Below are 27939 nucleotides of genomic sequence, written 5' to 3'. Positions count from 1 at the left end.
GCCTCAGCCTCCTGAGTAGCAGGGATTACAGGTGCACGCCACCACGCCTGGCTAATATTTTTGTATTTTTAGTAGAGATGGGGTTTCACCATGCTGGCCAGGCTGGTCTCAAACTCCTGACCTCAAGAGATCCGTCTGGCTCGGCCTCCCAAAGGGATTACAGGCATGAACCACCTCGCCCAGGCTCTTTTGGTGTGTTTTTAAGAATCATTCATTCATTGAGCATTTCCTTCCTTTCTGGTGCAAGAAGATGGTCCAGGCTCATCTTGTATCTTCCCTGCCCTAGCCCTGGAAGTAGTTATTTCTCCAAAGAGCCCAACTTACCTTTTGCTGAAGTGGAAGAAAGTCCCAGGACAGTTGCTAAAAGTGCAAATACCCAGGCCCACCCTAGACCTACTGAACTGGCATCTCTAGGAGTCAGGTGTGGCATCTGGGCGGAGGGGAGGATTTTCTTCTTTTCACCTCCACGGGTTGCAGGAGCTGAAGGGACTGGCTGCTCACGTAGCGACACCTGGTGGTGATTCAGGAACCCACAGGGCAGGTTATGTTCATTCCTTGGGTGAGGGAATTCAAGGGTCTCAGTTGCCTTTGTTGACCTCCTCCTGGGTCTCCTGGGATGCTGAGCTAGCTCTTGTCTCCTTCCTCAGTGTTCTGAGCCCTGCTTTCCACCAGTGCTGCTCTCCTTAGTGTGGCTGTCCCCAGGCCCCAGTCTGGAGAGTTCAAGCTCAAGAGCTGAGTATGTCGGGAGCCTTCAGGCCCTTCTCTCTAGGGACTGAGTTTTCTCCGTGAGTCCCTGGACGTCCCTAACATCATTCAGCAGAAAGGTCCAGTGAACTATGCCAGAGCCACTCAGAGGGACATTATGCCTCAGGAAAAATTGTGTTTATAAAGGGTTTGTCAAAACCTGGGGAGAGCTTATTGCCTGACATTCAGTAAAAGAAAATCATTTTGCATACAGCAGACCTGTCTACTATTTGTTTGAAAGATTGGAGAGAACTGGAATGTGGAGTCAGGGAATTATGGACAATTGGTTTTCTTTTGCCTTATTTTTCCTCTTTAAGCTTTCTGTGCTTCCCAGACTTTCTTAGAGTATCCGTTGCACTAATTTGAGAGATTGGCTGCCCCAGGAGGCTTGCTGGACCTGTGGAGCTGGGGCAGGGCTCAGGCAGGCCCGGGAGCAGCCAGGCTGCAGATCCTGCTGAGGTTGTGCCGTTCCCAGGTTCAGGGTGAGGGTTGGGGTGGGGTGGGCGCATGGGCAACCTGACCTCGCCTGTGAGGGATGTCACCAGTCCCTCTCCTCTCCGGCCGGTGCAAGCCGGGGCAGCTGAGGATGTGGTGGGGGGCAGGAAGGAAGAGGGCTCTGCAAGGCTGGCAGCACCCTGAGACCCTCTCAGTGCTAGCTGCAGCCTGAGCAAAACAGAGCAAAGCTGAGTTGTCCCTGGAGAAGTAGGGGCAAGCCATTGACTGAGCAGAGTGGCCAAAGGGACATTTTCCTGAAGACAGGCCAAGTGGATAGTGGGAAAAATCCTGCAGGTGAGGTTGGATCCCTGATTCATTTGCAGAAGTCCACTACGTGCTACATCAACTAATTTGCTCCACATTTGACCTGTGAGGAAGGTGCTATTGCTATAACTAACCCCAGTTTTATAGATGAGGAAACTGAGGCACAGGGTGGTCACAGATCTTGCCTAAGGTCACACAGCTCCTGAGTGGTGGAACCTGACCCCGGATTCTGTGCTTCAAACCACCTGACTATGCTGATAGGTCCCTGGGGGTGGCTTTGCCACAGCCTCCTGCAAACCTGGCTCTTGTCAGAGCCATATTCCTTGGTGGAGGGATGCCAGAAACAGGGAAGATACTGGAGGGCAGTGGTCTGAGGCCAGCGCACCAACCTGTCCCCCACGTCTCATCTCTTCCAGGCCTCGCTGGTCCTGCAGGTTTCCTACACACCGCTGCCTGGAGCTGTGCCCCTGTTCCCGCCCCCTACTCCTCTGGAGCCCTCCCCGACTCTGCCTGACCTGGATGTAGTGGCAGGTGGGTAGCCCACGTTGTCTTGGCTGGGCCCCAGCAAGAAGGCCGGCAGTGGCACTTGAGCCTGGGGGCTGGGAGCTGCAGCGAGGCTTCCCAGCCTTTGCTGCCCTCCCCAGGTTGGAGGCTGCCCAGGCCTGGAAAGAAGAGGGTGCAGTGGGTGGGAAGTCCTGAGGGCTGCCTTCCGCCGTGCAGAAAGAAGGGGCAGCAGGCACGTTCCCTTGGGCGGTGCAGGGAGTAATGTGAGGATGCCTCCAAGTCCCAGCTGCCTGGGGACGGGGCTGAGCCCAGGCTGGGTGTTCTGAGCTGTGCAGTTCCGAGAAGGGTGTGTGGGGATGGGGTCTGGCCCTGGTGATACCTGAGGCCCCACAAACTCCCCAGAACCGAATGTTTCCCTGCCTCGGCACCCAGCAGGCCTTTGGTGATGGTGTGTGACAAAAGAACTAGTTTTTTTCTTGAAAGAGCCCTGAATTGAACTTCAGGGTTCCAGTCCTGCCTTTGACACTGAGTCTCTGTGTGACTTTGGGCTGATTACTTTCCCTCTCTGGGCCCATAGATTATTTGTGAAGGGAGCAGACTAAGTTAGCTAAGTGCTGTGCCTGTCTCAGCTCTCTTCACTTGGTTCTGCCAGGCTGGTCAAGCGAGGACCCAGCCCGGGGTGGCTGGCTCTCCACTGGTGGGCCTGGGCGTGGGAGCCTCCATGTGGTCCAGCCTGCTGGGGTTGGGAGGAAGCTACATAGACGGGCTAGTGGGCACTTGCCCATGGGAAAGATTCTAGAGTTTTTCTCTTAGTGAAGGGAGCTAGAAGCAAGCACAGCATTAAAACTGGAGCAGCCCATGGGAAAGATTCTAGAGTTTTTCTCTTAGTGAAGGGAGCTAGAAGCAAGCACAGCATTAAAACCGGAGCAGACCATGTCTCAATTGAGTCTGCCCTGTGCCTGACCTGGGGCCAGCCCAGCACAGGGCTCTGTGGTGAGGTCGGCAGAGCAGAGCTGTCTCGTTGGGGCTCAGCACTGTCCGAGCTTAGAGATGGGAGATCAGTCTGGACCGGAGTAACCTGGTAATCCTGAGCTGTGCAGCTGGAGTGGGCTCAGGGGAGGAAGGAGAGGTGCCCGTGGTGGCAGAGGGTGGGGAGCGGGGAGGGTCCGAATACTCTGGGACCGTGTTGAGGTGGATCTGACAGAGTTAGGTGCAGGCCAATCAGTGGAGGCTTCCAGACACGCCTGGGAGGTGGTGAGAAGGAACAGGTGCCACTGGGCCCCACAGCTATTTCTGAGCTTTGCACCAGGCTGGGGTAGGCGGGGAAGGCAGGGTTGGGACTGGGGGTGCAGTAGGTTGGTTTCCTTCACCCCAACCTCCTCCCTCCCCTCCCGGGGTTATGCCCTGCCCACAAGACAGGCGGGGGACAGAGCCGGGCCGAGACTTGGTCCCTGCTCAGTGACAGCACCGTGGACACGAGATACTCTGGAAAGAAGTGGCCGGCCCCCACGGGTGAGACACGGGCCAGGACTGTCCTGATCCCAGACCCTCTCTGTAACTGTCTCACTAGCTGCCATGGTCAGCTTGCTGGAGTGGGGCCAGGTGGCAGAGGACTCCTCCTGCAGGACTTGGTGGGTGGGAGGGCTAGGGCCATTCTGTTTTCTTCCTGTTGACTAACTGGACTGACTGCCCTCAAGTTTCAGCTGCTGGAAGCTCCTCTTCTTTCTGCCTTATCCATCCTGGCTCACTGATGGGGAGGGAGGAGGGAGAGGAAGAGGGGATGAGTCTTAGTGCCCATGCCTTTTGGATCTTCTGCCCCCTGGGCTGGGTCCCAGGGGCAGGGGCAGGGGCAGGGCCAGAGGGATCCAGGCCTCATTAGGGCCCTCTCCTCTTAGACACAGGAGGAGAGGAAGACACAGAGGACCAGGGACTCACTGGAGATGAGGCGGAGCCATTCCTGGATCAAAGCGGAGGCCCGGGGGCTCCCACCACCCCAAGGAAACTACCTTCACGTCCTCCGCCCCACTACCCCGGGATCAAAAGAAAGCGAAGTGCGCCTACATCTAGAAAGCTGCTGTCAGACAAACCGCAGGATTTCCAGGTGATGAACGGGCTTTCTCTGACCCCAGGCTCCTCTTCAGCCATCAGCTGCGGGTGCCAGGCACCTGCCTGGTTTGTCCAGCTTCAGGGGAAGATGTGTGTGGGATCCTCAGGGCCCTCCTGTGGGGGGAATCTGTAGTTTCCCTGGGCCTGGGCAGATGCCGAACAGGGAGTTCACATCTTGGGTCCACAGAATAAGCTTCTGCCCAGCCCTGTGGTTTTGCGCTTAAAAAAAAAAAAAAAAAAAAAAAGTCACTGCAGAGATTCAGCATGTCTTTGCATCTCTGATCAGAGAAAAACCTGATTTTTCTAACCAGGGTATATCCAGCCAGCAAGCTCCTGGCTATTCAGGTGTGGTCTGTGTCCAGCACCTTCCGCATCACCTGTATACTTGTTAGACATGCAGAGTCTACTCAGACCTGCTCTACCAGAATCTGCATTTTAACAAGATCCTTACCTCAAAGAAGCTCTAACATCTTTTTTTCTCCCTATATCTATCCCCCTGCATATAGCCATGGATTTTTCTGAGAGTCATGTGGAATTTGAATTTGTTCAAGCTCATCACAGAATAAAAGCTATTAATATTAACACTTTGACACATTTTAATCCAAAAATCCATCCCATTTTATTTGCTTTTAACTTTGGTCCTTTGCCTATTTTTTTTTTCTTTTCAAAAGAATTTTCTATTTTGATGTAGTCACACAGTGATATTTAACTCTTTACAACTACTTTTAAGGTTAAAAGCAAGAATCTTAAATCTCTATTTATAATACTAAGTGCAACAAATTGCAAAAATATGTTTCTATTCTAAATCATGGTAATTTAAGCAGAAGTCCTAGCTCTAACCACTGTTTGCCCCAAAAGACAAAATTCTAGCTCCCATACTACTATTCCCCAAACATGTTCATATTGCCTTTGTTCTCTTTATGGAAATAACATATGTTTATTTTAGACAGTTTGGAAAATATGTTAAAATGAGCAGATGAAAAATCACCCATCCATCTTCCCATTGCTATTAAGAATATATCCTCTCATATTATGCAATTTACAAAAAAAAACAGTTGGTCAATAAATAACAGTTGATTCTAAAGTGGAGCCAGTAAATATCTTATTTTTTTCCATAGAATTGCCTTAATATTGTAAAATTTCATATTTTAAAATATCTTACCTAATATTTGGAAGCATAGACGTTCTTGAAGTCTTCATTTACTTACAGCTCGATGGCAAAAATTCCTAATTTATTTCTCAGAATGTAAGAAAGCATTGCATCTTATAAAGAATAAAGACTATTTCTGGGGTCACTTCACTGTGTAAGTTCGACCTCTGAGGGAATTGTCAATAAAGAATATTCGAGCCACTTAAAAATGCCAGTATCAATGGGGTCTCGGGTGGGGCTTGTGCCAATGGCTGAATGACATAAATGGGGGCTGCATCTGCCCACCCCTGGGGTTTAGTGTGGGTAGCCGACGAGGGGCAGCCTGGCAGCTCTTCTATGGAATTGTGGAATTTTATAGATGTAAGGGGCCTTGGTGGGAAAATATGATAGTTCATATAATGCTCTTCCTAATTCCTTTTTAATACTTTTCCCAAGAAGCCAGTGGTGAGATGGTTCCTGAGATTTCTGACTCTTGGGGTGGATGGTGGGTGGTCCTTAACTCTTCCCCCTTCCTCCTGCTCTTTCCTCCTTCTGGCTTTCAGATCAGGGTCCAGGTGATCGAGGGGCGCCAGCTGCCGGGGGTGAACATCAAGCCTGTGGTCAAGGTTACCGCTGCAGGGCAGACCAAGCGGACGCGGATCCACAAGGGAAACAGCCCACTCTTCAATGAGGTGGGAGACACGGGGCATGAGGGCCAGAACCTTGGTGGGCCTTCCGATCTGGAAGCCCAGTGCAGACACCTGGCAATTCATTCAAGAGTGTTTACGTATGGCGCTGACCTTGGGTGGTGAGATGTGCTGGCTCCCAAGGAGGTTATCTGTGGGACTGGAGAAAGGGCTCCTGCTCTTATTTCTCCTGCTGCTCCACATCCCTGTCACCCTATAGGGCCAGCCACCCACCCAACCCTGAAATGACCACGTCTGTGAGGCCAGGGGCAGATCACCCCAGAACTTGTCCAATCCCCAGAACGGTGCCCAATCCACATTTTCTGAGGGGACTAAACTGCTAGGCGTGGAGGCTTGGGGGTGGTGGTCCTCCCTCTCCCTGGCCTGAGGGGTCAGCAGGCACTGATATGTGTCTCTTTGCTCTGAACCAACAGACTCTTTTCTTCAACTTGTTTGACTCTCCTGGGGAGCTGTTTGATGAGCCCATCTTTATCACGGTACGTCCCAGAAGTCAAAGTGTTCTCCGTGGGCTGTATGTATGCACATAGGTGTCAGTGCACACGTGTGTGTGTTTGTGCACGTGTGTGCATGTGCACGTCAGTGTGCATGCGTGTGTGTGCCTGTCGGTGTGTATGTGAGTATGTGCGTGAGAGGGAGGCGTGTTAAAGCCTGACACGTGGATGATGTGGAATAACTCACAGAAATGCCTGCAACAGCTCAGCTGGGAGGCAGCAGCCGCGGGAGAGCCCACTGCTCAGCATCCCCCTGGGGCCTCAGGTCAGGGTCCTTAAATCACTTGTGGCAATGAACATTTAAGTTTCCATCTTATTTGGTTAATCTACGCGCCTGCTTCTGACCGAGATTCTCTTTCTCTGGGCCTTGGCTCTTCCCCCATCTCCTCTGAAGCGCACTGCAGCCTAGTGGCTGAAAGTGTAGGCTCCGGCACTAGAGTGGATTCCAGCTCTGTCTATGCCGTGTAGGGATTGTGTTTTCTGTACAAGTCTCTGTGCCCCTATTTCACCCGTGAAATGGGGATAATGACAGTATCTGCTGATGGGGTTCCTGTGAGGGCTAAACATTGCTTAGAACAGTCTCTGGAATTGAGTAAGTGTGAAGTGTTGGCAGTTATTGTTTGGGAGGGAAGAGCTATTGGGTTGGCCGTGTGGGCCACATGTTCCCTGTGAATGTGAGTTTCCTTGATCTTTCTCTGCAGGTGGTAGACTCTCGTTCTCTCAGGACAGATGCTCTCCTCGGGGAGTTCCGGGTAATTGCTTATTTTCTATGAAAGCAGTCAGTTCTCACTTCTCTGTGTTGGTGGAGCCTCTGTGGACCATGGGCAGGGGCTCCAGAGATCCTGTGTTTCTCTGCTTTGGGAAAATATAATTTCAAAGAACAACGCCAAGCCCTCTGCACAGCATCTCCTTTCACCCCAGAAAACCTCTCCGCAAAGGTAGAAGGGAAAGAAAGCACTTTTTATCATTGAAGAGGCCTTAAACCAGAGTGAGATGTACATCACAGGCAATGATCCACTAAGATGCTGCAAAGACAGAAAGAAATCTCACGCTAATTTAGCCAGCGGGTCCAACCCATTGCCCACCACATACGTTCTCAAGAGAAGCTATGCCCCACCCTCAGGTCAGGGGACTTTACATTTCAGACCTCCTGAGAATGACGTTTGTATACTAAAGCTGACAAATGGCTTATTTAGTTTCTTAACAAGATGTACAGCACCTTTGGTCACACCGAGTTCATCCCAAAGTCACCTGGTAATCGGGGTGACCATCTATGTTAGCTAATTTGTTGTGTCCAGAAGACCAAACAAAAATAAAACTCACATTTTTATGACAGGAAGTAGTTTTACAACTTGGAGCAAGGTGCGCACGGGAGTTAGGCTCCTATCTTCCCACAGAAGCTGGGACACAGGGGAGCCGTCTCCCTTGGTGTTTGTATTTCAGACGTCCTGAGAATGACATTTGTATACTAAAGCTGACAAAAGGCTTATTTAGTTTCTTAAAAAGATGCATTTCAAAGAGACAGGGAAAGTGTAATATATTTACAAGTTTTCTAAGGTAAGTGTTCTGACAAAAAGAGAGGGGAGGGAAGTACTTCTTCCCTTATTTCCAACAAGCAGAATCAAGACCCTTATTTGTAATGTGGATTTTCCCCCACCTCTGGGAAGGCAGTGTGAGATCTGAGTTTGGGCAGCCCTCCTCCTCATCCTGGCCATCTTGGGCCAGTGAGACCCAGCGCTCTCTGCCCTGCCATCACTCTCACTCTGGGATGGGAGTGGGGTTCAGATATGGATCCCTGGGGGAGGGAGAGGCCGTGGAGAGAGGGGAACCCTGCCCCAGCCTCCTCACTTGTCCCGGACAGTCCAGAAGTGAATAGTCCTCTTCTGAGAACCGAGGGCCAATGGATTTAACAGATTACGTAAAGTAAAGGTAATTAGTAATTGCACAGACTAAAGGAGACCTGTATGATTTTTTTTTTTTTTTTGAGATGGAGTCTTGCTCTGTCGCCCAGGCTGGAGTGCAGTGGTGTGATCTCAGCTCACTGCAACCTCTGCTTTCCGGATTCAAGTGATTCTCCTGCCTCAGCCTCCCAAGTAGCTGGGATTAGAGGCATGTGCTACCACGCCTGGCAATTTTTTCTTTTTTTTTTTTTTGGTATTTTTAGTACAGACGGGGTTTCACCATGTTGGTCAGTCTGGTCTTGAACTCCTGACCTTGTGATCTGGCTACCTTGGCCTCCCAAAGTGTTGGGATTACAGGCATGAGCCACCGTGCCTGGCCTGCATGGTGTTTTAATGTAATTTGATGTAATTGTTACCAATTTTCTCATTTTGAAATTTTCAAGGATTTCTCAAAAGGAAAGAAAGAGCACAAGCTTATTTTACCCTCTCCCCTCTATCCAAGTGTATCATGCCTTCCTTCTTTAAATTTGTATTTTAAATACGAATTTAAAATAAGGGGCTTGGTTCTGCCTGTTGTCAGAAGTTACCTTAGAATTATTTATTCTGCCCAATAAATAATTGCTGGGACCAGCCGCAGTGGCTCATGCCTGTGATCCCAGTGCTTTGGGAGGCCGATGTGGGCAGATCACTTGAGGTCAGTAGTTCAAGACCAGTCTGGCCAACATGGTAAAACCCCGCCTCTACTAAAAATACAAAAATTAGCTGGGCATGGTGGTATGCGCCTGTAATCACAGCTACTCAGGAGGCCGAGGCAGGAGAATCGCTTGAACCTGGGTGGCAGAGGTTGCAGTGAGCCAAGATCGCACCATTGCACTCCAGCCTGGATGACAGAGCGACACTCCATCTCAAAAAAAAAAAAAAAAAAAAAAAATTGCTGGGTTGGACCCGATGGCTAGATCAGTGGGTGAGATTTCTTTGTCTTTGCGCTGTCTTCTCAAATCATTGCCTGTGGGAAGAAGTCACAAGATAAAAAACTAAGTCTGTTTACCTGGAGAAGCATTTTTTAAAAGAATGAGCTTGAGCCCAAGTCATTCTGTAACAAATTAAATCTTAATTATGTTTTGAGTCTCTTTATATTCTTGTTCTGAGAACCCAAGGGTTAAGTCAAAAAATTATTTTACTTGTATCTAATTATAAAAGTAATCTATGATTTAAAAAAAGACGACTTTTTAAAATAGACTGTTTTAGGTTCACAGCAAAAATTAAGTGGAATGTACACTGTTCCCATATACTCCCTGCCCCCTGCCCCCTCTGCCCCCTGCAGCCTTCCCCACTATCATCATCCCAATCATCTGTGGATTTTTAATAGAAATTTGTAAAACACAGGAGGGAATAAAAAATGAAATAAAAATAATCCAAATCTACCATGCAGGGATAACATAGTCCTATTGTGTTGAATTTCCTTTCCTCTTTTTTTTTTGAGACGGATTTTTGCTCTTGTTGCCAAGACTGGAGTGCAATGGCATGATCTCGGCTCACTGCAACCTCCAACTCCTGGGTTCAAGTGATTCTCTTGCCTCAGCTTCCCAAGTAGCTGGAATTACAGGCATGTGCCACCACACCCGGCTAATTTTTTTTTTTTTTTTTTTGTATTTTTAATAGAGATGGAGTTTCACCATGTAGGTCAGGCTGGTCTTGAACTCCTGACTTCAAGTGATCCACCCGCCTTGGCCTCCCAAAGTGCTGGGATTACAGGCATGAGCCACCACGCCCAGCCTCCTTTCCTCTTTCTTTTCTGTACATAAGCATTCTTTATCAAACTGGGATCAAAATATATTTCACTTTCTTTTCATGTAGTATCAAATGTTGACTGCCTGTGTTTCCAAATGTTCTTCAAAAACATGGTTTTTAATGGAATCGTATAATGCACCACACTTTATTTAACGCTTTGGCAGCAAGAGTTTGATTTGTGTCTCCTCTCATTGATTGCAGATGGACGTGGGCACCATTTACAGAGAGCCCCGTGAGTTCTCACCACTTTGGCTGTATCCTTGCATTTTCGTTCTGGAGGCTGATTGGGGACACTCATTTGGGATCCTCACTGTCCCTCCTGGGGGTTTTAGAATCTAGAGGAAGGGTTTAATCTTGGGAGAGAAAGCAGGTCATTCATCCTCCATGTGAGACAGGCCCTCGGGAGGGTGTAACACTCACCTGTGTCTCTGTTGGCCCATTCAGGGAGGCTAGATCTGAAAGGCCCCATTACTGGAGACTGGGCTCATGGCAGACAGGGACAGGTCATTTGGGTGACAAGCCAGGATTTCTCCTCACCCCGGTTTCCATTCTGATCTGGTCACTTCCTGAAGGGGAGGAAAATGCCTTGGGTTTGGCTCTGCCAGCCTCTTACAGGGGTTTCTGTTAATATTTCTGACTCTGACCACATGAACACTCAAAGTGCCTTTTGATTCTAGAATCTGAGTCCTGAGCTCATGGCCCAGCAGATGAGTCCTTTACCTCCCCTGTGCAGTCCATCCTGGGCTCCTGGATGTGGCCACAGCCTGGGGTCTTCTGATTCTGGGATCACCAGAGGATGTTGTCTCTCTTAGGGCACGCCTATCTCAGGAAGTGGCTGCTGCTCTCAGACCCTGATGACTTCTCTGCTGGGGCCAGAGGCTACCTGAAAACAAGCCTTTGTGTGCTGGGGCCTGGGGACGAAGCGCCTGTGAGTACATTTCCCTGGGTCTTCCTTACGGTCCCCCACGCAGCACTTGGTTGCGGAGGCACCAAACCACAAACAAAAACTCTATTTTTTTTTTCTGATTTAAACTAATACGTGGTAATTAATGAGAAATGTGGAACATGTAGAAAGGTGTTAATAAAAAATGAATGCTCTGGGTGCAAGGTATTAATAAAAAATGAATCACTCATAATCCTACCACTCCGAGAGAGCTATTATTGTCTCATTGCACATCCCTCTGGAAGGATATACGCACATATTTTTCTTTTTGCAACAGTGAGATTATTCTATATATATGATATTGTGACTTGAATTTCATTGCCTAAGAATGTGTCATGCTCGTCTCCACATGTCAGTAAGTAAAGTTATAAGTTGGAGGTGGTAAGAATGAGAAAAATGTTGAGAGCAGGAGAGGTATCTGCATCTTTCTATGTTTGAGAAGAGGAGAAAAGGTTTGGAATCATCTTTGTGGGAGAGGAGTGAGGGGTTAGATTTAATGAAAGGATTTCTGTACAAACACCAGAGCACCCACTCTGGGTTGGACGCTTTGTTTGTAGTGGAGCCACTTGCCTCATGGTGCTCAGCAGCGCAGAAGCAGAAGAGAGGCAGGTGGGTGGTGGACGTGTTGGGTGAGGGCAAGCCAGGAGTGCTGAAGGTCAGGGGTGAGGTGAAGGTCAGGGGTGAGGTACCGGAATATGGCTGATGGCATTGTGCAGGGAGGGAGAGGAGGACAGGGCCCTTGGGGTCTCCTGCCATGCCTCGTGTCTCCCCCATCCTCACCACACACTGGCTCCTTGGCCACCTGGACATGCTGCTTGGATGAATGTGGGTTTCTACTTCTCCACTTAGCTGGGCCCCGGGTGCTGTCCGCCTCTTCCTTTACCTGGGTATAGTTTACTCCTTATCTAATTCTCCTCATCTCCTTACTCCTTATCTCTCCTGGCTGTTCCCAGACTTTCTTCCCTTTCCTAAGCTCCAACCTCAGCTTCCCTTGGAGAGGCAGAGTTGCACAGCGATGAGTGGTGAGAGCTCTGGGAGCTCCTGTGGTCCTCAACTTGCCCCCCATCTTCATTCACCTTCCCTCCCTTCCTCCGCCCCTCCCGCTGCATTATCCCACCACCTCTTTGGCCATGACTTCACATCCTCCACTGTCTTCTTTAGCCTCCTCTTTCTGGTCTCTCCTCACACTTGTCTCCTCTGCCTCCTTCTCCATGATCTGTACCAGGCTCAAGATTTCCCCATCCTAAAACACCCCTTCCTTGACCCATTTCTCCCCACCCCTCCTCTCCACTACTATTTTCTCTCTCTCCTACTGCTGGTCATCACCAACTTCTTGAAAGGGTGCACTGCATCCCCCTTTTTCCACTCCATTACCAGCTGCTCATTCCTTCTCCTGTTCAGTAGGAATCCCACCACCTCCCCTCCCTGAAGCCACTGGTATAAGGGTCACTCATTACCATAGCTTAGGAGCTCTCCTCTGTTGTTAGTCTGCACCACTGCTCCATAGCGTTCGATTCTGGAGCCCACGCCTTATTTGAAACTGTCTCCTCCCTTAGTATTCATGACTCTCCTTGCTCCTTTTCCAGTGGGTTCTTCAAATTCGATGTTGCAGTTCAGTCCCTGTTCCCTTGCTGTGTCCTGCCCTTCACTGTTGAGGAGTCCGTCTCTTTCAGACACCACCTGAGACTTGTAAATTGCTCTTCTCCAGCCTGGATCTTCTGAGCTCTGGACGCTCAGTTTCAGTTGCCTTGTCATCAGGCCACATTAACGTGTCCCTTAGGCCCCTCTAACTTATTACAGTAAATCTAACTTATTATAGCAAAGCCTGGTATCATTTGCTGCCCACTCCCCACACCTGTTCCCCATCCCGTATTAGGTGACATCTTAGGAAATTGCATGGTTATCCACTTAGTTCCCCAAACCAGGGGCCAGAGTTTCATTCTTTACCCCTCAATCCCCATGCAAGCAGTTGGCCAGTCTTGTTGGTGTGAAAACCTCAGTGTACACCTCTTCTTTTTCCCATCCCAAGACCCGAGTTTGAGGTCCGGCTCCCACTCTCTCTCACTTGGGTCTCTTTGTGAATTACAATATAGGTTCAGCTGGTGTAACAAAGATGCCCCAAATAATAGGCATTAAGGAGGACAGAGGTTTATTTCTCTCTCATGAATGCCACAGTCCAGAATTGGCACAGTGCTTCGGCAATGATCAGAGACCCAGGCTCCTGGTCTTTTCTCCACTGTGATCATCATGCAGCCTCCATCACATGGCCCTAGATGGTTGCTCCAATTCCCATCACCATGTCTGTATTCCAGCCAGGGAAATGGGAGTAAAGGACAATGGAGGCCACATCTCTTCCTTCAAAGGCATGATCCGGAAGTTGTACACATTTATGCTTAGGTCTCATTGACAAGAACTTAGTCACATGGCCACATCTAACTACGAGGGAGCCTGGGAAATAAAGTCCATCCTAATGCTGTCCAGCTAAAAATTGAGGGTTTGTTAGAGGAGGCAGAAAAGACTGGATTTGGGGGAACAACTAGCAGTCTCTGCCATCCATCCTAAGTGTCCTCTGAAGTCTCCTAACTTCTTACGTTATACTTCACCTATCCCCACCTTATCACCAGTCATCTTTTTTTTTTTTTTTTTTGAGAAAGAATCTTGCTCTGTCACCCAGGCTGGAGTGCCATGGTGCAATCTCGGCTCACTGCAACCTCCACCTCCCGAGTTCAAGTGATTCTCCTGCCTCAGCCTCCTGAGTAGCTGGGATTACAAGTGTGCGCCACCATATCCGGCTAATTTTTGTATTTTTAGTAGAGACGGGGTTTCACCATGTTGGTCAGGCTGGTCTCAAACTCCTGACCTTGTGATCCACTCGCCTTGGCCTCCCAAAGTGCTGAAATTACAGGCGTGAGCCACTGTGCCTGGCCGCCAGTCATCATTTTTAAACCCAGGTAGAATCACGCGCGTCTCCTCTTACAAAACGTCCAGTGACTTCCCACTGCTTTTAGGATAGAGTCCAAGATCCTTAGCATGACACTCAAGGCCCTTGACATTTGCCCTCAGCCTAGTTTCCCAATCCCACTTGCTGTTATGTATCTTCATGGGCCCCGTCTGTGGCCACACCAGATGATGCGACTCTTTCCAGAATGCTCTTCCATCCCTCTCTAGCCTTTTCCCCTGCTGGAATGCCTTCCCTCTCTTTGCCTACCAAGAGCCAATTTGTTCTTCCAGACCCAGTTTAGATGCTACTTCCTCCCTGAAGCTTGCCTTGTCTTCCAGGAAAATGTATTGGTCTTTCCTTTGGGCCACCACCCAGCCCTTTGGTAGTCTAATCAGTTTATGTGTCTGTCTTCATCACTGAGATTCAGTTTCTTGATGATGGGGACAATATAGCAAACGTGATATCTTTTATCTCCCCTCTTGCCTAGTACGGCAGGTCTTGTACACAGTAGGTGCTCAATCAGTGCTTATTGTCTAGGGGAATAGACATTTTTATGGATGCCTGAAAGATGATTGTTTTCTTCTGATATGAGCTGAGGAGAGTAAATGCAGAACACATCCCTTTGGGCATGCTGTGATATGGGCATTCTGGGTTTTGCAGCAAGGATCCTGAAGCAGGTTTCTAAGTGTCAAATGTGACTGAGTGAGAAATGGGGTGAGGCTAGTCCAGGCAACTGTCCAAGGAGTTGGCTGCTGGGCACAGCCTGACCTTGCTATTCTCCTGTCCCTTCGCTGCTCGCTAGCCCAAGAGCAGCCACCAGATCTTTTTTCTGTTCCTCCAGCTGCCAACTTCCCCATGTGCAAGGGCCTCTGCATGAGTTGCCTCCTCGTCTGGATGCCTCCACCTGTTGCTCATCATCCAGGTCTCAAGCTGGGAAGCATTTCTGACCCCACCCCAGTATAGTTACAAGCCCCCTTGCTCTGTGCTCTCCAAGCACGTGGGTTCTGCTTCCAGCCTGTGTTACACCTCAGCTTTCTTATCTGTAAAGTGGGGGCATTCTAGGCCCTTACACCCAGAGCACCATCTGTGGGCAAGCAGCGTGGGCATCACTTGGACACTTTTTGAAATGCAGAATCTTGGGCCCCACCCCACACCTGCTGAACTAGAACCTGCATTTTAATTGGAAGGCACAGCAGTGGTCTAGAAGACACTGATTCTCAGCCTCTGTTGCTAGTTGGAATCATCTGGGAAGCTTTACAAGCCACTGCTGCATGGGTACTCTCTCCCACAAATTCTGTTTTAATTGGTCTAGGGTGTGACCTGGGCTTCCCAGGTGAGTCTTTTCTTTTCCTTTTTTGTTTTTGAGATGGGGCGGGGGGGCGGTCTCACTTTGCTGCCCAGGCTGGAGTGCAGTGGTGCAATCTTGGCTCACTGCAACCTCTGCTTCCCAGGTTCAAGCAATTCTCCCATCTCAGCCTCTGAGTAGCTGGGACTACAGGTGCATGCCACCATGCCTGGCTAATTTTTGTATTATTTGGTAGAGACAGGGTTTCCCCATGTTAGCGAGCTGGTCTTGAACTCCTGACCTCAGGTGATCCGCCTGCCTCGGCCTCCCAGAGTGCTAGGATTACAGGTGTGAGCCACGGCGCCCAGCCTTCCCCAGGTGTTTCTAATGTGCAGCCAAGTTTGAGACCCATTCAAGGGGGGGGTGCTACGAGGATTAAATGAGAGAGTGCATACACATCAATGCATGTGGGATGGGTTTTTGTTATTACTGTTCCAACCACAAGACACAGTACATGTTATTGGATTCGTTTGCTGAAAGTGTTTTCCCTGCATGATAGTCAGCTCCATGGGAACAGGGTGCTTATTCATGTCATCCCCTTATTCACTGCCATATCCCCTGCCCTTCAGCACCATACAGACACCTAGTACTCACTCAGTAGCTAATGGCTGGGTGAATGAACACCTGCATGTTATTAAAGACAGAGTGGCCAGCTTAGACCTCAGTTACTGCTGTACTATGTTTTAACCGGGAGGTGGGGGAGAGCGGGAAGGAGACTGAGGTTGGTGGAATGCTTGCTGTGTGCCACATGCATTTACATCATTATTGGAGATGTTCCTCGCACAGTCCTGGAAGGTCAGTATCATGGTCTCTGCTATACTCAAGAGGAAGCTGAGGCTCAGGTGAAGAACCTTGCCAGAGACCATGCGGTAGTAAGTGTCGGAGCGCAGTCTGCCTTACTGCAGAATGCAGCATTTATGTGGCAGAGCTGGAACTCTTAGAAAAGGAAAGTAAAATCCTGTGCTCAGGAGCACATGAAGGAATCGTATTTGGTTTTCTTTGTAGCTGGAGAGAAAAGACCCCTCTGAAGACAAGGAGGACATTGAAAGCAACCTGCTCCGGCCCACAGGCGTAGCCCTGCGAGGAGCCCACTTCTGCCTGAAGGTCTTCCGGGCTGAGGACTTGCCGCAGAGTGCGTTGGGCGCGCCCTTGGGTGGGAGGTCTGCAGGAGGCTGGAGGCGCAGGGCTTGTGGGGGTGGGCGATGGCGGGCGGGGTCAGCTCCCTGGGGGAAGGAGAGGCGTCTAGGAAAACAATCAGAATTTAACGAAAAGTAATCAGTGCTGGTGGAGTTACAAAGATTCAAGAACTCTTGAGAGTAATAGCTGCCTCTCAGCTCCATTCCAGTGTCCTCTGGGCCTGGTCTGGCAATATTTGGCCACTCTGTGGACCCATTTTCTTCTCATTGAGAAGTCAGCACCATCTGGACTCTATTCTGGCCTTAGGGCTGGCTCTCACTGATTTTCCCTCCCTCTATGAGGAAGCCCATCCTGCTAGTGGCAGAGCTGGGCTGGGGAGCAGTTGCTCTAATGTTGGAAGGGTTTGCATGAAGGACTCCTGGGGCCCACTGTCTTCACAGATGAAGGACACAGATCCACAAGGTGACCCACCATCCTAGCTTGCCTGAGACTGTCCTGGTTTTAGCACTGAAAGTGCCTGTTCCAGGAAACCCTGCAGTCTCCAGCAAACTGGGACAGTGGGCACCCGACTTGCAACCATCTCTTCCTCCCAGGAAGGCCAGTGTGGCCACTGCCTGGTTTCTCACAGTGGTTGGCCCGATACTAGACCCATCTGTGTGTTTAGTAAATGCTGGGGAGTTATACCGAATATTCTAGAGCTCTGGTTATCAACCTGGGCTGATAGTAGAATTCCCTGGGAAGATTCAAAACGGTCCAAATGCTGGGGCCCCACCTCCAGCATTTTAGATTGACTCGAGTTAGGGCAGGGCTCAGCATTGGTAGGGTTTAAAGGCTCCCCAAGTTGTTCTGTGGTGAGGCCCCACTGTGAGCCACTATTTTAGAGCATGCATTAACACAACCAAGCCACTGTTCACAGCAGAGTCAGTGAGAAGGTTTGCAACTTGGGTCCCTGGTTACAACTTTTCCATAGAGGTAACTGTTTGAGAGTTTCTGCTTCTGCTGCTGACGTCAGGAAATGAAATGTACAAGCTTACTTAGACCAAATCCTGAAGAAAGCCTGTAAATAAGTAATGAGTATTAATTCAGTACTAAAACACATGCTAAAAAATATTCTGCACTTATTGATTGCAACTGGAAGTGAGGCTGGTGAACTTCAAGAGGGGCATGGGGAAATAGAAATGTTTGCTTTTCTTAAGGTGAAAGAGCTTTGTGTTGAATTCCCTGCAACGTTGTTTGAAAAAAAACAAAATAGATGGGCAAACAGATCATAAATGTTTGCTAATTGTTGTTGCCTTTTGTATTCATGTAGTTATCAGCTAGTGTATAATCTTTATCCCCCTCCACTTACCCACTCATGTGTCTGTAAACATAACATGCTTTATACACATATGTATGTGTATACACATAAACATATCTATCGGTATCTACATATATAAATAATCTGGCTGATTCAAAAAATAATGGTTTGGGGCAGCATAGATTAAAAACTCTTAAAAAAAAAAACCAACAGAATTGACTTCTTGGTTAACCTCAGGTAAATCGCTGCGCTAATAGATTTAAAGGAAAATGTCAACCAGGCACCAATAATGGGATATTGTTATAACAACTGCCAGTCCTTTTCTGAGTACTTACTGCCCTTAGTGATGTAGATTTCTAATTAGTCAGGCAGGTAGATTTGATCTGAAAGGCTTTGAACGCAGGGCGGGGACAGTGAACGAGCTGTTTGGGACTGGTGACAAAGTGGCCCGGAGCTCTCAGGAGTTGCTGCTCTGAGACAGTCCTCCCTCTGGGGAGCACCTGGGCTGAGTCCCTGTGTGAAGGGGCCAAAGCTTCTTGCTCAGGTAGTCCCAGGACTGCCTGGAGACAGATGGGGGACAGTCAGGGTTTTGGAGGAGAGACAGCAGGCAGGCAGTGACTGGTGTGTGCCTCTTCCCAGTGGACGATGCCGTGATGGACAACGTGAAACAGATCTTTGGCTTTGAGAGTAACAAGAAGAACTTGGTGGACCCCTTTGTGGAGGTCAGCTTTGCGGGGAAAATGGTAAGGAGCAAGGGAGCAGGAGGGTTCTCTCGGGAGGGGACTTTCTGGTGCCCTGTGGACTGTGCCGGTTGAGAGCAAGACAGAGTGAGATGCCCCCACCAGAGGTGTGTGCACAAGGAGTGGCTGATCCTGGTGCGTGGTGAGACACCCACATAGGCCCAGCTCTCAGGGACTGCCCCGCACACATATGTGGACAGGTCTGCCTGGGGGTGTCCCAGACAGACACATAGATGTGGATGGCCCAGGAGAGGACGTCGGACGGTGGATAGTAGAGGAACATTTGGGGGAAAATGGAGCAATAGCATGGAAACCAGACATGAAGGCATAAAGATAGAGAAACTATATTTTAAAGATGTGGGATAAAAACATAATGGTTATTTAAAAAATGTTGTGGGGGTAGTTGGGCAGAGAAAGGCCCCTCTGGTGGGCACCCTAGACTCTTCCTTGCAGCCCACCTTCCTGCCCTGAGGCGGGGCTGTGGCTCCAGTCCCTGCTGACTTCTGTCCCAGCCCTTCTCTCCACACAGGCTGCCCACCCCCTCAGTGTCTGTGCACCCCCCACAGGCTTTCCTGGCAGCCCCAGCCCTCCCAGACTTCAGCCATCACCTCTCTGCAGAGAACTCCGTAGCTCTCCGACCGCTCCCTTCAACCCCAGGCCTCTCTGTGCCTCTAAACAGCTCTGCCTGCTGCCCCTCTGAGCCCTGGAGGGAGTCATTTTCTCTGCACAAACTGCCCCATATCCAAAAGCCTCTGTCTTAACCAGGTACAACCATCAAAGGCAGAAAATGTGGACCTTCCTTGATTCTTCCCTCTTTTTTCTCTCTCCACATCCCACATGCTATCTCTAGCTTTTGACTTTAAACTTGTCCCCAGGGCCCATCCCTACCTCGCGCCCCCACAGCCACTGCTAGCTCTTTCCAGGAGCATTCCCTTGTCTCTCAACTCATGGCATTGAATTTTTGAACAGCCCAGGCCAGTTGTCCAAGTACTGGATTTGTTGGATTGTTTCCTTCTGTTGTTTAACTTGTTTCTCTGGCTTCTCTCTTTCCTGTAAACTGGAAGTTAGGTCTAGAGACTCCATTAGATTCAGATGAAGTATTCGGCAAGAACTCAGCATAGTTGATGTTCTGCATGTCATATGGCATCACAACAGAGAGCCATAATGTCAGGTTGTCCCATCATTAGGGATGATCGCCTGATCACAGAGTTAAAATGGTGCCTCCAGACAGCTCCCTTATAAAAGTAAATCTTCCCACTTCGTAATTAGCAAGTAAACTGTGGGCGATATCTTGGCACTGTACGGATGTCCTACTTCTCAGCTACCTCTTACCTAATGGTCTAAGCATCCATTGACCTTCCTGTCTGAAGAAGTCATTTAGTTGGGACTGCAAAGTGGTGATTTTCTCATTATCATTCTTTTTCTCTTGATTAGCCAACATTTTTTTCTGTAAAGAAGAGCTTTCTCCCTCCGCTTCGTTGAGTATTAGTATGGACCTCAATACTTTTTATTTCTAATGTTAAATCAGTCATCATTGTGTTGACGTATGAATTATACTGAAGGTGGCCATCAGGAGCCCCTTTGAGCTGGGCTCTCTCTCCTCAGAGACTAGCACAGGGTCCCAGTGAAAATGTACACGTGGATGTAATGCAGATTTTAAACTCATTCATGTGGAGGTGTAAATGCTTACTGCAGATCCTCACCTGAGTGCAGGTTTTGGTGTAGACTCAGGGTCCAGGTCTTACGCCCTGCACCTGGCATCAGGAGGAATGGGGACAGCTGCTTGAAGGTAGGAAGGAAACAGGAAGCTGCGGCTGTACGTTTTTGTGGGACACTAGCTCCAAGGACTAGGATTAATTCTTCCACTTGACACTTGGGGGAATTCATGTCCTGAGATTGTTCTTATTTCGCATTCCCAACATGGAAGGTATTTCGATGGTGGCTAGAACCAAGACTGACATTCCTTCACATTCATTGGAACTAAGCCTCAGGGTTCTGGGGCTCCTGGCTGCTCCTGGGTCCCTGCCAGCATCTTTGATCTCTCTGGGTCTTCTGTTCTGAGATGCCCTTGGCTGGCCCTGGGGATTTCTTTAGGAAGGTACCAGTGTCTAGGGGGAGGCGAAAGGACAAAGGCAGCCAAGGCAAGGCACTGTATACAGTGGATTGGCATCTGGGCTCATGCAAGAAGCTGTGCCTCCCATTTTTTCCTCTAGAAGGAGGTGGAGGGAGTTGAAGAATGACCTTATGGTGAAGGAGGCAGCTGGAATGCTCCGTCTTGAAAGTTTCAACCTGGCCAGCCTCCTTGGTGGGCCCCAGGCCTTTGCGTCCTCTCTGCCCTGAGCCACCTCCTTGTGGCGTCCCCGCTTCTGCTGCTCTTATGGCGTGTCTCATTCTGCCTGTCCCTCTCTTTTAGCCTGCTTGCATGTCCCTTTTCTCTCTTTACACCCTAAGCTGAAGAGCCCTGAGGTTACATTCTGTGTACCCACCCACCCCAGCTGGCCTTCTTTGCATTTCCCCTTATGGACACCTGGTGGCAGTATTATCCAAGATGTGAACCATACTTGATTTGGCCAAGTTCCTAAGAAGATAGGAGTGTGGGAGAGTGTGTGCGACTGTGCACATCATGGTATGGAAGAAAGAAAAGGTCCTGCCCTACTTGTAGGGCAGGACAGGAAGTTTTAAAACAACTTTTTTTTTTCTGAATTCAAGAATAAAACCCATTAATTGCAAAAAATTGAAAAAAATCAGAGACAAGGAAAACAACAAAAACTCCCACTGCACCATATTCTGCACCCTGCACCACCCTGGAGAGAATTACTGATAACATTGGTTTGTATTACCTACCCTGTTACCTCCCCTCTTCCCACTTGCTGGGGAAAAATCATGAAAATATTGATTTTCCTTATTCAAGGATTCTGTATTTGCCAATTTGCCTACTCACTAAAATGTATTTGCAAGCCTAAAATCAACACTCATGGCACTTTAGTGATGATTTGTGGACACTTTCAGGGCTTTGAAAAATTTGAGTCTCCCAGCGTGTATGTTGGTTGCTGAGGTTGAACAAGGTGAGTCTCTGCCTCCCCGCTCCAACTCTCATGCAGTAAATACGACATGTCCATGATCAAAGGACACGTATTTACTCCACGAGAGTTGAAACAGGGAGGCAGAGAGTCTCAAAACATGGTACTGCACAGGACACATATCAAAGGACACAGACAAAATGTGTGTCCTTTGATATGTGTCCTGTGTAGTCTCATGTTTTTCACATTTTTGTGCCTTTTCTTGGCGACTTCGCTGTTTAAAATGGCCCCAAATGTCGTGCTGAAGTGCTGTCTGGCGTTCCTCAGCTCAGAAAGGCTGTGATGTGCTTTACGGAGGAAGTGCGTGTGATAGGTAAGCTTCCTGCAGGCTTGAGTCACAGTGCCGTTGGCTGTGAGTTCAATGCTGATGACTCAGCAATGTATATTAAAAAGTAAGGTGTCCTTCAACAGAAGCACACATAAACCAAGGTTATGTATTGATCAGTTGACAAAAACGTTGTGACAGAGGCTGCCAGGAATTTAACCCTGCTTCTTCTCTGAGGTAATGAGTCAGCATTCACTAATTCAGGGTTCATGGTGACCTTATAGATCGTAACTACCGTGAATAATGAGAATCAACTATATACATGCAGTTTGGTAAACTGCTTGTGTTGTCTCATCTTTTCTCAGGTTATTAAAGAGTCATTGAAATGATTTTTTTGATGGCTGCATAATATTCTGTCAGATGAGTATACCATAACATTTGACCTATTTTTTGGATATATATAATTCAAATTTTCGTCTTTATAAACAACATTGTGACAAACATCAGCATACGGGAATCTTTGTCCACACTCTGATTGCTTTTCTGTAGGGAAGTTTCTAGAATTGGGGCTGTTAAGCCAGGGGGCTTATTTTTAAGTATTTGATACAGATGGACAAATAGCCTTCCAGAGAGAGTGTACTAATAATACTCCATTGGGTAGTGAAGGAAGGTAAAGAAAAAAGGTAAAGCAAGAAAAAAAGAGAAGCAGAGGAAGAGGAAGAAGCAGCATGGTGCGGCCCTGGCTGAGTGCCTGTGGGTGGAACAGGATGGGGGAAGGCTGGCAGGGATCTCTGGGGCCACAGGCAGTGCTGGCTGGGGTGTGGCAGATGGACCAGCTGCTGTTCAAGCCCCCAGACCCACATCCTGGTGAAGGCAGCCAGGTTGAAGTGTTTGCGATGGAGGAGGGCCAGATGCCTGGGGCAGGGGCTGAAGTAGCCCGTGTGCATCCTATGTGTGTGTTGGGGCAGCCTGTGCCTTATTCCAGGGACCTGGGGCACAGAGTTGGCAGGGCCGCTCAGCTGGGTGTTGTTAAAGTATCTTATTTTAAAATTTTGTTTATCTAATTTTTGAATTAGGTAGTACATTTATTCTATCTATCTATCTATCTATCTATCTATCTATCTATCTATCTATCTATCATGAAAAATCTCCCTCTTGCTCTGTACCCCATTCAACAATCAATCCATTTCTTCCTTTTCAAAGAAAACCACTGCAATTAGTTTCTTTTATGTTATTCTGGTTTTGTGATGCACGTGTAAGCAAATATGACTACAGATTCTTTCTTTATTTTTTTTTGAGATGGAGTCTCACTCAGTAGCCCAGGCTGGAGTGCAGTGGTGTAATCTCAGCTCATTGCAGCCTCTGCCTCCTGGATTCAGGCAATTCTGATGCCTTGGTCTCCCGAGTAGCTGGTACTATAGGCATGTGACACCACTTCCAGCTAACTTTTGTATTTTTAGTAGAGACAGGGCTTTGCCACATTATCCCTGGCTGGTCTTGAACTCCTGACCTGAAGTGATCCACCTGCCTTGGGCTCCCAAAGTGCTGGGATTAAGGCATGAGCCACCGTGCCCAGCCGACTATAGATTTTTGTCTTTTACCTTTTAGCACAAATGGCTGCACATCACACCACTCTGCGCCTTGCTTTTTTCACTTAATCATATATCTTGGAGATGGTTTCACGTCACTACCTAGAGGCATCCTCATTCTGTTTGAGAGCTGCCTAGTACTCCATTGTACGGACGGACCATACTTCATTTAACCTGCTCTCCATTGGTGGACACATGGGTTGTTCCAAATCCTTGCTAGTTCAAGCCATGCTGCAGTGAATAGCCTCACACATATGTCATTCCTCACATGTGCAAGTATTTCTGTAGGATGGGTGTCTAGAGGTAGGATTCATAGGGCAGTGGGAACATGCATTTGAAACTACAATAGATAGTGGCCAATTGTCCTCTGGAGGGGTCAAACTATTTTGTTTTCCCACCAGCAAAACATGAGCATGCAGTTTTCCCATAGCCTCGCCAACAGTGGTCTATCAGACTTCAGAGATTTTTATGAATCTGATGGGTGAGGAATGGTATTTTGTTGGTTTTCTTTATGTTTCTTTCTGAGTGGGATGAAGCATCTTTTTATATGTCTCAAGGCCTTGCGTCATCATTCTGTGAACTGTCTCTTCCACTCTTTGCTCTTTCTTCCACTGGATTGGATTGTTGGTCTCTCTTCTTTCCTTACTCCTCTCTGCTAACTAACAAAAGGGCCAAATCCTGGCACTCAGCCCCACACCCGGCCCTGTGTGGCCTTTGTCTGGGGCTCTTTTTACAGGGAGGAGGCAGAAGGTGGGGGCAGGGGCCAGCACTGGGTGGACCAGGAATGGAGACATCATCCTCACCCCTGGGGACCTGAAGTCTCTGATTTAAGTCAGATGCTCATTAAATGAGATAATGCACATGAAATGCTTAGCACAATGCAGGGCTTATCATAGTAAATGCTCTGAAAAGGCTGCTCATTATTTTCATGTGTAGAACATGGAAATCTACCAGGATCTGTGTATCTGAAACTGAGTCTTTACCTGCTGCCTCCGTGTGTGGGTATAGGATCCCTGGGGCTGGCTAAGGGGCCTGGTGTTCCTTATAGACTCCAAGGCCAGGGCTGGCCTGTGAGCTGCTGGTTTGGATCTGGTTTCCACTCCTGTGAGGTTTCTTGTTTGGGAAAAGCCTGGTCTTTAGGGCAGGGCTGGTTGGAGGCAGACTATGGCTTATAGGGTTTGTATCTTCACTGAATTTTCTTTCACTTTCTGACCTCTGTGCATGGCTCCCCTCTCCCATCTCTGATCTCCTAGGGGTCACAGTCTTCCTACATGGTGGATGATCTGGGGTAATGGGCAAAAGAGCCTTCTGGGCCATAAGGGCCTCTGGGAAAGCCCGTCTGGACTGGACTCAGGGCGCCCACATTTAGGGTCATGGCCATAATGGGAGGTATGGAGGGGGATTTTCAGCCAGAGGTGTGAGTTAAGGGTAGAAGGCCTGTGGCATTCAGACAACCCACCCCACCCTTACCCACTCCCCAGCTCTGGGTCTGACCTTCCATTGAGCTTTGTCTCTGCAAAGATTCCCTGTGTATGAGCCCCCTGCACTAGGCCCCAACCCCAGGGTCTTACACCCAGCCCTAAGGGCAGCCAGCATGGCAGAGAATGGCCACTGGCTGGCATGTGGCCCCGGGGGAGCCCAGAGTCCCCATGGAGCTCGATCAACTTGTCCCCTCCCTGTGTCTTCTAGCTGTCCAGCAAGATCTTGGAGAAGACGGCCAACCCTCAGTGGAACCAGAACATCACACTGCCTGCCATGGTGAGCCTCCTGCCCCCAGCAAACCCAAGGAGGCCCCTGGGGCTCTGGGCTTCGGGAGGTCCAGGGCTCCTGCCTCCCCAGCATCCTGCCAGTATCCCAGACTTCAGCTCGGGGTGGGGAGGGGCTGTTCTATCTTCAAAAGGACTCTTCTCCCAACACGCCTCTATTCCCTCCTCAGTTTCCCTCCATGTGCGAAAAAATGAGGATTCGTGTCATAGACTGGTGAGTTCTGAGTCTTGGAGTCTTTAGGGCGGGCTGTCCTGAGGGGGCGCTGGGTCCCTCAGTTTCATTCGGCTCAGTGACTGGTAGTAAGAGTGTGAGGGAGGAGTTTCAGGTGAGGTAATGTCCCCTTGGGGTAGCCGGGGATGGAGAGGGTGTGGGCAGTTCTTGGGAAGCTTACTCACACCTGCTTGTTGGGAAGTAGGCAGATAAGGAGGAATCATCTCTGAGGGCAGAAGGAGCTGGGAAGGCTTCCTGGAGGAGGTGGGGCAGGTGATGGCCTGGCAGGAGGGGTGGGGTTTTGCTAAGCTCACCATGAGGACATTCCAGTGAGGAGAGGCTCACAAACTAAGGGAAGGGGCTGAAAAGAGCAGAGCTTCAGAGAGGATGGGCTGCGGTGCTGCCCTGGGTTGGTGGGATGAAAAAGTAGGGTCCCCAGGCTGGAGGAGCGGACCAGATTGCCTGAGCAGGGGACACCACGGCAGCTGTGCAGCAGGTGAGGACAGCAGCTCACGGGTGTCTTAGAAAGATCACAGCATCTAATACTTGTTGAGCACCTACTATACACCAAACCTTGTTCCCAGCAAGCACTTGACACGAGTCATCTCATCTGACCATCAACTCACCGACATCAGTTCACAGATGAGAAGGCAGGTTGGGAAAGACTGAGTGACCTGCCCGAGCTGACAGCTAGCTGGAAAGTAGCTGAGGCCAGGCTTGAACCCAAGCCTGCTGTTTCCAAAGCCTGTGTTCGTAACCATTAGTCCATGCCACCTCCTGCTAGTTGAGGGGAGCTGTCTCTTACACTTGAGGGGAATATTCGGGGTCCACACGTGTGATCTCAGGGCATTGGGCTTCCCAAAAAGAGAGAGTTGTCCTTTCTTTGCCCCCAAGAAGTCTTGGCTTTGTGGTTCCCCAGCGTGTTCTCCTTTGGTCTCATGCCCATGACACCCCCAACCAGGAGGATAATGAGAGACTAGGGAAAAACCCCCAGGCCACAGAGCCATTAAGCTGTGTGCCAGTTCCCCAGGCCTAAAGAAAACAGCTTGTGAGAATTAGAGGAGAGGAAAGAGAGCCGCCAGGAGGGCCTGTGAGGGAGAGGCCGCAAGGGCAGCGACCACGGGTATGTACTGTGGGGAAGCGGTTTGGAGGAAAGATGTGCTTTACATCCCAGAATGATCTCTTCATCTCCGCTCTCCATGTGTGCCGCTCTGACTGCGGGCGATGAGCTGTGCGTGTCTCTGCGTGTTTGCGCATGTGGATGTGAGTGGGTGCGGTTGTCTCCTGTGTTGTGGATGTGTCTGGCCCGAGTCCGGGTGAGCTGTGTCAAAGGCATCGGCGTACTGTACAATCCAAACACATTACAGAATCTGGTGGTTGCATCTCTGGTTTGGGTTGAAGTGGCATTTTTATTGTGAGTCTATTTTCAGACTTGCTGTATTTTCCAAAAGCAACCCCAAGCCCCAAAACCCAGCTCTTGGCCAGAAAGCATTCTGCTGCTTCAAGTTCCTATCCAGAAGAGTGCTTTCTTCCCAGAAAATGCAGATAAGCTCTTGTTATTACCTGAATCCTGGAAATAGGATATAGTCCGTATGGCCTTTTCTCTGTAACTTAATCTTCCATTTAATTCTTCAGAAATTCCTTTTTCATTAAAAAAACCAAACCAAACAACAACAACAAAAAAACCCCAAACCACCCCCTACCTCCATAAAACAAAACCTCTCTCCTCCCACTCTCCTTCCCTCCTCTCCCAATTCAGAGAAGACTGGAGGTCAGAAATCCAATTCCTTTTCAAGTGCTGACCTTTTCTAGGGTTTGGTCATGAAGACTGGGTACAAATGCCATTAACTGTCACTCATCTGGTGCTGAGAATATCACTGTAAAATGTTCCAGGAAATTTTTACTTTCTAGTTTTTTTTTTTTTTTTTTTTTTGCAGGGGGCGCGGTGGGAGGATGGAGTTTCGCTCTTGTCACCCAGGCTGGAGTCCAATGGCGTGATCTTGGCTCATGCAACCTCTGCCTCCCAGGTTCAAGCGATTCTCCTGCCTCAGCCTCCCGAGTAGCAGGGATTACAGGCACACACCACCACCCCTGGCTAATTTTTGTATTTTTAGTAGAAATGGGGCTTCATCATGTTGGCCAGGCTGGTCTTGAACTCCTGATCTCAGGTGATCCATCTGCCTTGGCCTCCCAAAGTGCTGGGATTACAGGCGTGAGCCACCGCACCCTGCTTTTCAGTTCTTATTAATATCATTTACTTGGAAAAATGATACAGATCTGTCTGTGCTGACAATTCATTCTTCCTAATGTAGCGCCGGCGATGGAAAACTTTAAAAATCAAGGCTTAATCACCTCCCTGGGAAATACAAAGAGGAAGAAAGGAGCACAGAAATTGCGCAGAGATTAGGGTACCTTGTAGGGTTAGGATTTCAAAGAAAAATCGAAGCACCATGCCAGGGTGTGCCTTTCACAATGGGGCTGGGATGTGTCATC

At 49.0% G+C, this 27939-nt stretch overlaps 1 protein-coding gene across 16 annotated transcripts in view; it reads left to right on the top strand.

Moving 5' to 3' along the window:
- Window positions 1-27939, top strand: part of DYSF (dysferlin) — a 231031-nt gene that overhangs the window by 57072 nt on the left and 146020 nt on the right. For 8 of the 16 annotated variants that reach the window (XM_004029395.5, XM_004029396.5, XM_004029400.5 and 5 more), the window contains exons 5-16: window positions 1920-2034; window positions 3427-3519; window positions 3903-4108; window positions 5806-5934; window positions 6363-6425; window positions 7142-7192; window positions 10334-10364; window positions 10945-11060; window positions 16367-16493; window positions 18435-18538; window positions 25159-25227; window positions 25406-25449. In XM_004029395.5, coding sequence (XP_004029444.5) covers window positions 1920-2034; window positions 3427-3519; window positions 3903-4108; window positions 5806-5934; window positions 6363-6425; window positions 7142-7192; window positions 10334-10364; window positions 10945-11060; window positions 16367-16493; window positions 18435-18538; window positions 25159-25227; window positions 25406-25449 — 1148 coding nt within the window. The remainder of the gene's footprint in view (window positions 1-1919; window positions 2035-3426; window positions 3520-3902; window positions 4109-5805; window positions 5935-6362; window positions 6426-7141; window positions 7193-10333; window positions 10365-10944; window positions 11061-16366; window positions 16494-18434; window positions 18539-25158; window positions 25228-25405; window positions 25450-27939) is intronic. The other 8 variants (XM_004029397.5, XM_004029399.5, XM_004029398.5 and 5 more) reach the window with 1 other exon arrangement.

The sequence above is a fragment of the Gorilla gorilla genome, chromosome 12, assembly GCF_029281585.2.
Source record: "Gorilla gorilla gorilla isolate KB3781 chromosome 12, NHGRI_mGorGor1-v2.1_pri, whole genome shotgun sequence".
In the NCBI taxonomy this organism is placed as follows: Eukaryota; Metazoa; Chordata; class Mammalia; order Primates; family Hominidae; genus Gorilla; species Gorilla gorilla.
This window is presented reverse-complemented; position numbering and strand designations above follow the sequence as displayed.